The sequence below is a fragment of the Colossoma macropomum genome, unplaced genomic scaffold (genome assembly GCF_904425465.1).
Source record: "Colossoma macropomum unplaced genomic scaffold, Colossoma_macropomum, whole genome shotgun sequence".
NCBI lineage: Eukaryota > Metazoa > Chordata > Actinopteri > Characiformes > Serrasalmidae > Colossoma > Colossoma macropomum.
This window is the reverse complement of record NW_023494788.1, coordinates 10,824,830-10,838,143: the sequence shown is the minus strand read 5'-3', so window position 1 is coordinate 10,838,143 and position 13,314 is coordinate 10,824,830. Positions and strand designations below refer to the sequence as shown.

At 40.4% G+C, this 13,314-nt stretch overlaps 1 protein-coding gene across 1 annotated transcript; it reads right to left on the bottom strand.

Moving 5' to 3' along the window:
• Positions 1 to 7,603: 7,603 nt before the first annotated feature.
• Positions 7,604 to 12,608, bottom strand: pdia3 (protein disulfide isomerase family A, member 3). The gene is made up of 13 exons (XM_036568403.1): positions 12,291 to 12,608; positions 10,889 to 10,967; positions 10,601 to 10,718; positions 10,210 to 10,317; positions 9,954 to 10,083; positions 9,595 to 9,711; positions 9,355 to 9,480; positions 8,939 to 9,121; positions 8,628 to 8,736; positions 8,410 to 8,538; positions 8,047 to 8,126; positions 7,896 to 7,953; positions 7,604 to 7,725 (listed from the first exon to the last, which is right to left on the bottom strand). Exons 1-13 carry the CDS (start codon positions 12,422 to 12,424, stop codon positions 7,609 to 7,611), a joined length of 1,488 nt encoding a protein of 495 aa, XP_036424296.1. The 5' UTR covers positions 12,425 to 12,608; the 3' UTR covers positions 7,604 to 7,608.
• Between the last annotated feature and the right edge of the window lie 706 nt (positions 12,609 to 13,314).

Here is a 13,314-nt window from a genome sequence, read left to right as displayed (position 1 = left end):
CTCGCACTGAAAATGAATGACCTCCGGCCGCTTTGTCGCTTCCCGTCGCTGCCGGTGTGAATGCGGGGTAACCGCATTTGCTGCCATCAAATTAAAAATGGGCATACATAAAAAAAAAAAAAACAATTTCTTGTATTTGAAAGTATTTGAAAATATTGTCACAAGTATTTGCCATATATATCGTTGTTTACAGTGAGTTAATATCTGTGTAAAGGTCATATAGTGTTAATCATAATGCAGTTTTATATCCCTCAATTCCTCAACCTGTAGGTGGAAGTTAAGAGGCAGCGGGTCCATCAAAGGCCAGTCAGATGAGAACATTTTTACCAGTTACAAATGACTTATATCTCATTATCGGAGAGTTTAATAAAATATTTTACTAAACACGGGAAGAGAGGAAGAGAAATAAGCTGAAGGAAGCTGACAGGACTAAGTAAAAGTAGTAGTGGGAGTAAAAATCCACCAAAATGCCAAAACGTGTAAGCGGTTTTAGCTTATAAGGAGGCAACTCCATTTACTGTTTTGAGTAAGCTCAAATTAAATTGTTTTGTTGTCCTAACTTAAGATGCAGTGAGTTTTTCCTCTTTAAGAAGGAAAGACTGTTGACTATACTACATCAAAAAAATAACTCAAAAAACTTCAAGTTGACCTGATATTTGAAGTGAAGCTGAGGCATCAGTAGTACTTAACCTCATAATCTCTTGCCTACTAGTGAGCAGGCAGTTGCACCACAGGTAACTGTTCTTTTTCCAAGCACAGACAGTGCTGAACTTTTTAAAAATGGTGCTTTGAATTCACATTATTAAAATGTGTCACATGATTGGACATGAAACAAATGTATTACACAAACACAATAATTGGCAAAACAAGTAAATTTAAAGAAAGCAATTGTGTTGATGGCATATTTCGTCGTGTGCAACCACTTGACAGAAAATCGTTTACTTTTTTTCAGTGCATGTAGTAGGAGGACTTGTAGTCTCTAGGTAGGAATTAGCAAGAACTAAAGTGGGGGAGGAACTTACAGCTTGAGGGCACTGTCATTAAAGCAAAAGGAGATGCACCAAACACTAAAAACATATATGTGTGTGTGTGTGTGTATATATATATGTGTGTGTGTGTGCGTGTATGTTATGGTAATCCAAACAGGAAATATTAAATGAACATTATTATACATTGAATGGTCATTGATATATACACAAGAGCTTTAATATGCATGGAATGAACCTTGATATATATACAATAAACATTAATATACACATATCACATATATTGATATACACATAAACTTGTGTATATATCAATGTTCATTTCTCTGTCCTGGCATCCAGGTGGTGGAACGAACTCCCACTGGCTGTCCGAACAGCAGACACTCTTGTAGTCCTCAAACGCAGACTGAAGACATCTCTTTTCACGGCAGTGAAGTGAGCACTGAGTTAAGTATTTATTATAATGTGTTGTACTGCATATATGTGAATTGTGTATGAGAGTGTCTGCTAAATGCTGTAAATGTAAATGTAAATATATGTTGAATGAACACTGCTATACATTGAATGAACATTGATAACTGACTGAATGGAAGTCACTGTTGAAAGGCTTGAGGGTGGCTAACAGAAACTGTGCATCTTTAAATGGGCATTAACAGTCTTCAGGTGGAGCGTAAAGAGAGAGGTTTCTGATAAAGTGACCAGTTTGTATACACAGTGGCTGATAAATTATGGGTAGATCTTCAATATATACATAATTTGACATGGTGCAGAAGAAGAGTAAGATGAGGCCATAATTTCTTTTTAAAAATGCTCTTTTATTGAGAGCAAGGGAAAACAATGCCACAGGCTACAACCTAGACCATGCACACCACACTACAAAAGTCCCTGTCTTTCTGAACAGAGCATTTTATAAATTATAGTGTTCACTTTTATTAATCTCAATGTTCAATGTTCGATCCATATATATCAATCTTAATTCCATTGATATATATTGAATGAACATTGATACATAAAGGTAAAATAAAAAATAAACACATGGAATGAACATTGATATGTATACAATGAAAATTCATTCCATACATATCAAGGTTCGTTACTTATATATCAAAGCTCATTGTATATATATATATATATATATATATATATATGTTGATTAAATATTTCCTGTTTGGCAATGGCGCAGCAGTTCTCACGTCTGAGGTGCCAGAATGTGACTGCTGCACAATTTAAGGTGAAACGGGAAATTTAGCTAGCTAGCTACCAAGACATCAGCATACTACTAGCGATTTTGTATGCTTGTTATGAAGTAAAGGACCATGATATTCAAACGACATTAAACTAAAATAATACAGTGTTTACCGGAAAAATACCTTTGTGGGTTTCTTTAATCACTTGCGCAGCCACCTTGCTGTTTTTCTTTTTTTTCCTCATAACACTCCATTTGGAGTGTGCCTCTGAAAAATCATGTAGCCCTGACACTTTGCCCTACCCCTCTGTCTCAAAAAAAAATTGGGACACCTTACCCCTAGATGTGAACGCACAAAAGGGAGGAGTATGGGCTAAGTGGTAGGGGCAAGGGGTTACATGGGACTGGGCCTAATACTGTTACAGATACTTTTAAAATGGGGAATCCTTTTTGATTTCTAAAGTTAAAACCGGTAAAAAAAAAGGGGGGGATATTAAAAATTATATTTGAAAGCCTCTGCATTATTACTGCTGTGTCAGAACCGCCAGCTAGTAAGTAAAAATAGAGTGTTAGGCTGGGCTTTTTTTTTAAAGCATCCACACATAATATACAAACAAGTAAGGGGCAGCAGCCATTTAACTAATTGTAATAAACTAATTGTAAACATTCAGCAATTTAAGTGCTGAATGTTTGTTACAAGAAGAACACAAAGCAATCATATAATGATGAAATTTAGCCTTAAGACTGGTCGTTTATCACTCCATTTACATTTGTGGTTAAAACATTTGGACATAAGAATGACAGTGTTAATAAAGAGATTAATACTAAGGTCACTAGAATGATCAAAAAGTGCTGATCACAGAAGCTACAAACCAGTAACTCACTACAACTGCGTCAAAACCGTCGCAGGGCAGACAGACAGACATACACATTCACACACTCACTCACACCTAGGGGCAATTCAGCATCTCCAATTGGCCTGACGGCATGTTTTTGGACTGTGGGAGGAAACCGGAGTACCCGGAGGAAACCCACGCAGACACAGGGAGAACATGCAAACTCCACACAGAAATGACCCCGGTCGCCCGGCCGGGAATCGAACCTAACGGTAACATGTATAATGTAAATAATAATGGTCCTAAAATAGAGCCTTGCGGAGTTCCAAATCTTACTTGTGAATAATTGGAAGATAAGTCATTTACCTTTACGAACTGATAACGTTCCGTTAAGTAAGATTTGAACCATGATAGGGCTGTCCCTGTGATTACAACCATGTTTTCTAACCTTTCTAGGAGAATATTGTGGTCTATTGTATCGAAAGCTGCGCTGAGGTCAAGTAGCACCAACAGGGATATGTAGCCTTGATCAGAGCCAAGAAGAAGATCATTTGTTATCTTAACTAGAGCTGTCTCAGTGCTGTGATGTGGCCTATATCCAGATTGGAATTTTTCATATATGTGGTTCTTATGTAGATATGAACTAAGTTGTTGGGCCACAGCTTTTTCTAAGATCTTAGATATAAATGGTAGGTTAGAAATAGGCCTGTAATTAGACAATATGCAAGCATCAAGGTTTGGTTTCTTGATCAGAGGTTTAATAACTGCTAGTTTAAAAGCTTTGGGTACATGGCCCAGGCTAAGGGACGAGTTTACTATAGTTAAAAGAGGATTAATGATAACTGGTAGTACTTCTTTGAGTAATTTTGAGGGAATTGCATCAAGTGTGCAGGTTGTGCAATTTGCAGAGGAGATAATCTTCTCTAATTCTGGCTGTGTGAGTGGGTAGAAAGTTTCAAGCCTTTCTTCTGCAACTATGTTATGTTTTATATCAGCCACGTCAGATGACAGCCAAGTTGGATTTAATACTGTGGGTTGAATTTGTTGTCTAATATTTTCGATTTTATTATTAAAAAAAGTCCATAAAAACTTTACTGGTGAGAGTCACCAGAATTTGTGGTTCAGTACCTGCCTGATTTTTTGTAATTCTGGAAATCACACTAAACAGTACTCTAGGATTATATTTATTATTCTCGATCAGTGAGGCCAGATATGCTGAGCGAGCTTTAGTGAGAGCATTTCTATACTCTATAAGGCTGTCCTTCTAGGCAAAGTGGAACACTTCCAGCTTGGTTGATCGCCATTTCCGCTCTAGTTTCCGTACTGTTTGTTTTAAGGTACGGGTTTTATCATTGTAGCATGGGGTGAACTTTTTCTGTCTTATCCTTTTGATTTTAAGTGGCGCCACATTTTCTAAAGTAGATCGAAAGGTATTTTCTAAATAGTCGGTAAATACATCTAGCTCCATTGGGTCTGATGGAGTGGAGACTAGGGTTGTTAGTTCTGGGAGGTTTTCTACGAATTGTAGGGCGGTAAATGGTTTTATTGCACGCTTTGTAGAGTAGCGAGGGGACGTACATATATTATGGCTAAGACGTAGCTCATGAGAAATTAGGTAATGGTCGTAGATTGCTGAGGTTTGCGGTAGGATATTAAGTCTGTCTATGTTAAGTCCGAGTGTCAGAACTAAGCCTAAAGTGTGACTACAGTAGTGTGTAGGCCCTGTTACATTTTGGGTAATACCAACAGAGTCTAGGATTGAGGTAAATGCCTTTTTTAGTGGGTCATCTGCCTTCTCAAAATGGACATTAAAATCTCCTACAATCATTACTTTATCATTGCACACAGCTAGGTTTGCAGCGAAATCAATAAATTCTTTTAGAAATTCTGAGTAGGGTCCTGGTGGTCTGTAAATGTTAAATAATGAAAATGTGTTCTTTTTTGTGGCCGGATTTGTAACGTTGATGGAAAGAACCTCAAAAGAAGTGAAGGTGTCACATTGTTTCTGACTGATATCTAGGGTATTCTGGTAGATTACACATAATCCTCCTCCTTTGCCTGATAATCTTGGGCTGTGTACATAATTACAGCCTGTAGGGGTGGCTTCGTTTAGTGCTGAACATTCATCCTGTCTAACCCATGTTTCAGTGAGACAGAAAACGTCAAATTTATGATCACTTATAATTTCATTTACGATGACTGCTTTTGAGTTTAGTGATCTTATATTGAGTAACCCAAATTTTAGAATTGAGGTGTTACTGCTATCATCTGAATACGATTTAATATTGATTAGTTTGTTGAAACGGGCTGATTGAGTTTTTCTACATTTAGATTTAGATTAAATTCGGGGCAAAGACACAGTCTCAATACAGTGGAACCTAGGTGACGCCTCAAGGCGGTTCGCAGACGGTCGGTTTAGCCTGTCTTGTCAGCAGCTGTTTACACTACTCTGCCGACTAACTAAAAGACTATGTGTTATGCTGCAAGAAACTAAGGCAGCACCCTCCCGCGTGGGGTGGACACCATCCCTACCTATAAGACCAGGCTTGCCCTCGAAATGTAACCAATTATCTATAAAGCCCACTTCATTTTCCGAACACCACTTGGACATCCAGCAGTTTAACGCTGAAAGTCTGCTGTAGGCTTCAGCGCCGCGCCGCATTGGGATGGGACCAGAGCAGATTACGGCATCGGACATCGTCTGGGCCAGTTTAATCACCTCTCTAATATTACCCTTAGTTACCTCAGACTGCCGCACACGAATATCATTGGCCGCTACATGGATGACTATCCTCGAATATCTCTTATTAGCTAACAGTCTAAGGTTGCCACTAATGTCCGGCGCTCTGGCTCCCGGTAAACAGCTAACTGTTACTGCTGGCGCCCCTAAAGGAGTAGCTAATTTCACGTGTCGAACTATCGAGTCTCCTATAACCAGAGCACTTTTAACAGGCTCCTCAGCGGGTGCTTCGCTGAGCGGGGCAAACCTGTTTGACACGTGAATCGGAGGAGCGTGGTGTTCTGGTGGGCTAGCTTTGGCCTCAGCGTTAGCATTAGCCTTAGCTTTCCGGCTATGTCGCCGAGACGTCACCCATTCACCCCGCTGTGAGGGCTCTAACGCCGGGTCGAGGGGGTGCTAGCAGTGAATCTCGCTGTCTGTCCCTTAATAAATCCCGGATGCGCACCTCTAGCTGGTCCACCTTATCCACCAGAGAGCTAACAAGCTGGCACGTAGCACAAACACAGCAACTATCATTATTGCTAGAGGTGGAAAAGGGGATTAAACTAAACATGCCAGGCAAAGAAACCAGCAGTAGCCATGATATTGCAGGAACTAACCACTTTTGGTTGATTTAGAAACTTAGCAGGACGATAGCAAGAAGAAGCAAGAAGGGTCGGCGGTCTGAGCGTCGAGTGTCGGTTGATTGGCTGCAGTGAAACACTTTGTTCCATAATACAGCCTTTTATATTAAGAGAGTAAATTACTTAAGTTTATAATTGTGTGGCTGGGTAATTAAAAGAAATTAACTAAAGATTGAAGTCAGAATTTTTGGACGTACCCCCAGTGTCATTCAATGTACCACTGGGGTACGCATACAATTTGGGAACCACTACCTTACATCCTAGGAAGACACGTCCTTCACTGAGTTCTCTCTAAATACTTTCGTCACACTCAGTCAGATTCTTTGTGGGGGCCCAAAGGCAATCAGGCGCTACAAAGCGTTCTTCCGCACACTATTTCCACCAGAGAGGTCTCCAAATGCCCACAACTTACACAGTGCAGCTTTAAACAATCTGCTTGTGAGAGGGTTCCTATACCATTCGTTTAATAATACTGATACAGTTTAATAAGATTCAGTTTACTACTTAAAACACCTAGTATTGACATTTTCATGTGTTGATCAAGTCTCAAAAACAAATGTCAATGTCAGAAGTATCGATGTATCAGTATTGATCTGCACACCACTATATCTTGGTTGAAAGTTAAATACTGTCCTGGAGTCATAAAGGCAAACAATGAATTTCTCATTCAAAAATGCTTTTCCAAAAGATAAAGGGCAAAGAAAAGCTTGAAGACCCAAACAGAAGACAGAATATTCAGAAGAAATAGAACCCATACGGTCACCAGGAGTCAGAATCGACTCAACAGCACAGGCTTCGAACACCACTAGGTTTTTGTAAAATAGAATGCAACACAGCTCTTGGTTTAGTGGGGCTTTATTTCACACTCTCTCCAAATGTACAAAAATGAGATATGGTACAAAATTAAAAACAAAAAGCAAAGGGAAAAAGCCTAAATTCACCAAACCCCCTCCCCTTTTCCATGAGAAAGAAAATGTGAATGTAATTGGTCTCAAAACCAAAGTGCATCTGTTTGCAGTACAGCGGGGGGAAAACAAAATAATCTCAATTTGACCACACTGTACCTCTTTCACATATCCTAATCACATATCTGGCCGCCACAACCTCCACAGTGTCCCCAGAGCAGCTGGCTCAAGAGAGAGCCGACATTGTGTCAGAGCATTCTGTTGTTCACTAAAGTTGGAATATAATTTAGCTCCTCTACATGATTCCCTCCTTAGAATTATTTGTGCTTGTCTTATAACTCTGACTTCTTGCTCTTTGACTTCTTCTTCTTGTCTTCTTCCTTTACCACCAGTTCGTTAGTTGCCTCTTTCTTCAGGTAGGAAATAAAGTCGCTGACTTCACGGCCTCCCTGAAACCAAACAAAGGAAGCCTGATTAGCTTAAACCACGTCAGGTGAGCAGTGCTCTGCTCACTACACATGCAGGCAAACAGACAGTAAGCATGATGTACAACTGCAATAACTATTAAATGTTCTTGTTTACCAAGAGCTGTAAAACACACAGCTAGCTAATAACAAACCTCGTATCTCTTTGGACTCTGCTTCTGCCCAGCTGGAGAGAAATAGATGGTGGGGAACCTGAAACAAAACAGCAAGCCAGGTCAAAAACATGTTCAAATCAGGAAATACAGTCAAGCTGTGATAAAGCTGTTTTGTTGTCTTTCTACATACCCTCTAACATCGTATGGAGAAGGGACATCATTAGCTGTGGCATCCATCTTGGCAATGACGACGTTTGGATCACTGGCGAGCTGCAAGATGGAGGAAACAGGTTAAAGTTACACAAAAAACACAAAATTCTAGTCTATATTTTCCCCCACTATCTTAAAAGGTTAAAACTTTAGGCCATGTGTCACACCAGTTAGTAAAAATGTCACATGACCTTGTTTACTTCAACAAATGCCTTAAAAAGAAAGCATGACTGGCTGGGCCTGCTTGATTACTCAGACAAAATTACAAACAGCACAGGCAGACCATGGAGAAAAAACCTCAATTACTTTGATCTTATTTTTCTGCACTCCTTTTAACACTCACCTTCTCACCCAGTTCTTTGTATTTTGGCTCCAGGCTTTTGCAGTGTCCACACCAGGGGGCATAGAACTCAATGAGCACATCCTTGCTCTCATCATTCACAATGGAATCAAAATTCTCAGCAACAACAACCTAAACAACAAACAAAGTTAGAATAAACAGTTTTTCTGTACTCATGAAAACAAAAATAAATAAATAAACTGATTTGTTTGCCAACTTACTTTGACTGGGCCGTCATTGCTCTCAGGAATGGGCTCGGACTTCAGGTAACGCTTCAGTTTTCCATCAAAGTAATCCTGCAGGAACCTTTCCAGGGCCTTCCCATCACGACTACATAAAGCATTCAAAAGTTCTTTATCAGTGTACCATCTTATTAGTTTTCAGGGTCACATCTGTTTGGCATGGCAGTTGCTACAAACAAGGTCTTTCCATTCATTAATGGTGTAGTAAGGAAGCATTCATTTTGTATGTTACGCTTAGACAGAACCTCAAATTATCGTATTTTGTTTAGAGCCAATTTTATAGCACTTACGAGAACTCCTCCTGCATGACGTATTTGTCTCCCTTGGCAGTTCGGATGCCAACGACAGGAAGCTCTCCATGGCTGGCATCTAAGCCCAGTTCGGACACATCATGGCTGAAGGAGTTCCTATTGGCCACAGCAAAGCTCAGTGTCTTTCCCTGGTCCAGGAAACTCTTGGCCACCTTCATGACCCTAGTAAAAAAGGAATACAAAGCAAAAGACAGTCAGATTCCCGAGTCCTAATTTAAAACCAAATCAATCTCATTTACGATTATCTTACTGACAGGAACAGATCTGAGGTCAGCTCTCCTAATTAGAAATTCTTTGTGAATGCATTCCCTGGGCTATGATCACATCCTAAAGGAAACACCATCGAGACACACATGCCATTACAGTTCACTAACAAACTGAACAGAAAGCCCTACCTGTTCCTCCAGTAGTTGGAGCCCTTGGGGTTCTTTTCATAGTCCACATCATAATAGGCCACCAGCAGATCTTTGCCTTTCAGCTGGTCTTTGTTGTCATCAGTCATGTGAGGGCAAATTCCAAAACTGCCGCAGAAAAAAAAATTATTTATGGATGCAGCTGCAACCAATAGTGAATTAGGCAACAATTACAAACTCATCACCTAAACAAATAAACCACATTCAATAAAGTAGACGTACATGTTGTCCTGAATGAACCTCTTGATCTTGGCACTGGTGAATTTCTCTTCACCAAACTTAACGCTGCTCTCTTCAAATTTGTTATTAAGGCGAGGAGGCCGGAACAAAACAACACCCCTGAAATAACACACAAGTTAGTTAAACAAAACTTAATAGAAGACACATGAAAAAGAGAAACTAGGTACACGTATTTTAAAGTGTACTTATTTGAAAGCGTGCTGTCCTTGTAAAAAGCACTGGAGCAAGAATACAAAAGTATTGTATTGTAATTAAACACCATCAGCCTCTAACCATTTGATAAAGTGAGCAAAAGCAAAAGTGAAAGTAAAAAAACAGGCAGAAAGGCAAACGCAACTTACTCTCCCTCAATGTCGTATTTCTTCAGAAGGTCTTCCAAGTTAGTGTGAGCAAAACGGTACGACTCTCTCAGGGCACTGGCTGACTTCAGGAACTCACTTTGTGCAGCGCTTCCACCATCAGCAAAGAATCCTGAAGACATGATTGTGTTTTATTGCAATGTTACTCAGACTATACTTTTCTGTTGAAATGCAAAAGTAAAACATAAAGCCAACAGTAGGTTTAATGGGAGGAAAAAGCATTTCTGAATATGCTCACCCACAACACTGGCATCACGATCTCCAATGAATTTCTCTAAGTCTTCTACAGTTTTGAGCTCCACAGAAGCTGGGCCCGCTTGCTTTTTTAGGTGACTGACAATGCCATCTAAAGATGTAAGCAGAAAGTGTGCAAGAGCTCAATATCATGAATGAGATCCACAGTTATGTGTTCAGTTCTTAGCCTGACTGTTACCCTAGAAATTCAATGGTTAAACAAGACTATTTTCCCTGCTTATTTCCTCATTCAAGCATAAATAAAACGGGGGGGTGGGGGTGGCTATCGATACAGCAAGTTAACATTTTTTCAGGATAAGAAGTAGGAAGCAAATGAAGTATATTATTACATAACTAAACAAAGCAAAAAGTGCAACATGCAAACAAAGGCACACCTGCAGTTCTTGGACCATCATAAGCCCCAGACTCCTCTCCATCTCTGAAAATCTTCAGAGTTGGGTAGCCACTCACACCATACTTGCTGCACACATTGGAATTGGCAGTGCAGTCCACCTAAATCATATTAGAGACAACAGTACCACAATGATTTGGCTTAGACTCACTGGCCAAAAGAAAACTAGAGAACTGTCCTGCAGTTCATTAAAATAAATAGTGGAAATAGTGGAATAATGGAAACAGCAGCCTGGTGGTGCTACATTCAGCATGAAACTGAAAAGATTTACCTTAGCAAGTGGGACAGTGCCCTTCAGGCGAGTAGCAGCTGCCTCATACTCTGGGGCAAGTTTTTTACAGTGGCCACACCTGAAAGGAAAAGCGATATGGAGTTCGTAGAGTTACACGTTTGTGACTCACATTGGACGTTTCATCATTACAGCTCGAACTGGTCTTCAGTTAGTTCAACTTCATTGGTAAGTCATGCTGGTCAAGTTGGTTCATCCTGCTGCTGCACTACGTACGCATACATAACATCCAATCAGAGACGGCCAACGAAACTTCCCTGACCAATCATGACATTACAACAGAGAGCGGCCACACCTCCAAACATCCTTCAGTAACGTTTCCTCCCTAAATCTCAAGTGAAAGGCTGCGATTTTAAACTTGTGACATTAGCAAGTTAGGTTAGCTGGGTAAACTGTATCATAGCAAACTAAAGCACAAACGTATCGAACGTGCAATGCTTTCTGAAAGTCTTAAAGGTAGTGAAATTGAGAAATAAGTCAATATCAATTTAATAAACTCATCAATGTCGCACAGCGGCTAGCAAAGTTATGAGAGAGCATCAAACTGAATAGCACTGCAAAACCAGATGACTTACAGATTTAGCCATAGCTATAACTACAACATTAACTCACAGCTTAACCTTTTGGGGAAATTAGCTGTAGATAAACTCAGTCTATCAACTACAAGTAGGCAGTATCTAACTAAACTTAGCGTTAGCTGCTAGCTAACCTAGCTAGCTATCTAAGTTAACGTTAGTTAAAGCTTGTTTTCTTGTAATGGGGCGTTGAACATCATCACGTTATTAATCAGTTAGCCAAGCATATCCGAGCTACTCTGTTCAATGAGCCAACAGCAGGTCTGTATTAGTGCAGAAGTCCAGCACAGAATAACGCGAAACGGATAGCTAATGCTAATGCTATTCCTGCGCCGAGCGCATTCTCAGAAAAACAGGCAAAGCGGTTAGCTAGCTACGTTAGCTAACTATACAGGACTGAAACTGAAACTAAGCTTAGTTTGTAGGCCTAACTTTAAAAACAACATAGCTTCTGCTAGTTAGCTAATAAAGTAACAATTTTCCAAACTCGCTTAAAGAAGCTGAAGTCAGCTTCCTATTCTCCTGCTTCTTGTTCGAATTTTCCCGTCCCACCTTAAATGGTGCAGCCCTTAACTTACAGTCTGGCGCCAGAATGTAACTGCATTTAAGGTGGGACGGGAAAATGCGAACAAGAAGCTGACTTCATCTTGGTTTTAGTTTAACTAGTTAACTGTTAGCTATCTTAGCTAACGTTAAGCGTTGGACGTCTATACTGTTTCTTCACGAAAGTGTAGGTAATCGTTCACTTAGTGCATAAAGCCACAAAGGCTTAAAGTCTGCAATCCTGCGAAGAAGCATCGCGCACTTACCAGGGTGCAAAGAATTCAACGAGGATTAAGTCGTGGTCTCCAATTCTGCTCTCAAAATCGTCATCCGTGAACTCGAGCACATCGCTAGCCCGAGCAACTCCGGCGAGAAATGCGAAAAACAATAAAGTCAACATAATGGAGAGCGTGCGAGTGTGTTTGCAGCCAAAGCAGGTACTTATTGCAATAAAAGCGAACCCCTTATTGCTGGATACCTATCCGGACTGTTTGAGTTTAGGGCCCAGGGAAGCTGGCACCGTGCACACAAGGGAAAGAAAGCGCAAGCGGCGCGGATGTCCGAACCCGGAGCTCTTCAAGGGAACCAAAGTGTGGCAGCAAACCATTGGCCTTCCAGGCGCGTCATACCGGCCCGATCAGCCAATCAGAGCGCTGCACCTCCACATCTCCTCCAAGAGCTTTCCTCCCTCTGTCAATTATAAAAAAAAGGGATCGATTGGAAAGCTTGCCAAATATTCGTAATGTTATGTTTTTTTTAATTTCATTTTTAAATCGGATATTTCAGCCATGTTATTTTTCAGTTTTTCAATTTCAAAGAAATTAAAGAGGCATGCAGACAATGCCCCCAATACCACCCAGACTCTATTGGAGCATTCCCATTATCCAGGCCTAAACTAGAAGAACCATCTTTTTTCAGCTTATTATGTTCTGCTGTGCAAAACAACACAGCAGGGTGCCCACTACCCACATATACTTCATAGTATTATATAATTCAATTCAACTCTGAGCAGTGACAGATTTAGCCACCGTCAATGTTACAGTGCTCGTGCTTGTAAGTACTTGCCTCAGTATTGCCAGCCTGCAAGTCCAACCAGGGAAGGTTTCTTCACAGAGTGGAGATAGCTCAGTCAAAACCCATTCAGAGCTTTTGATTTGTGAGTTTAGACATGCTTTCAGCATGTAGTGGTAAAATGAGAGAAGACTGAGGGAGGAGAATTGAGGGAGGGGGAGAACTCTTGAGAACTTCGGCTGGAGTTTTGGGCAGCTTCTGACTGTATCTAGAAGGCCA

Coding starts and splice junctions, on each gene's coding strand:
- pdia3 (XM_036568403.1), bottom strand. CDS start 12,424: ATGTTGACTTTATTGTTTTTCGCATTTCTCGCCGGAGTTGCTCGGGCT. Junction 9,122..9,354: donor TCCAACTACTGGAGGAACAG/GTAGGGCTTTCT, acceptor CTTTTTTACTAG/GGTCATGAAGGTGGCCAAGA. Junction 8,127..8,409: donor ACAAAGAACTGGGTGAGAAG/GTGAGTGTTAAA, acceptor TCCATCTTGCAG/CTCGCCAGTGATCCAAACGT.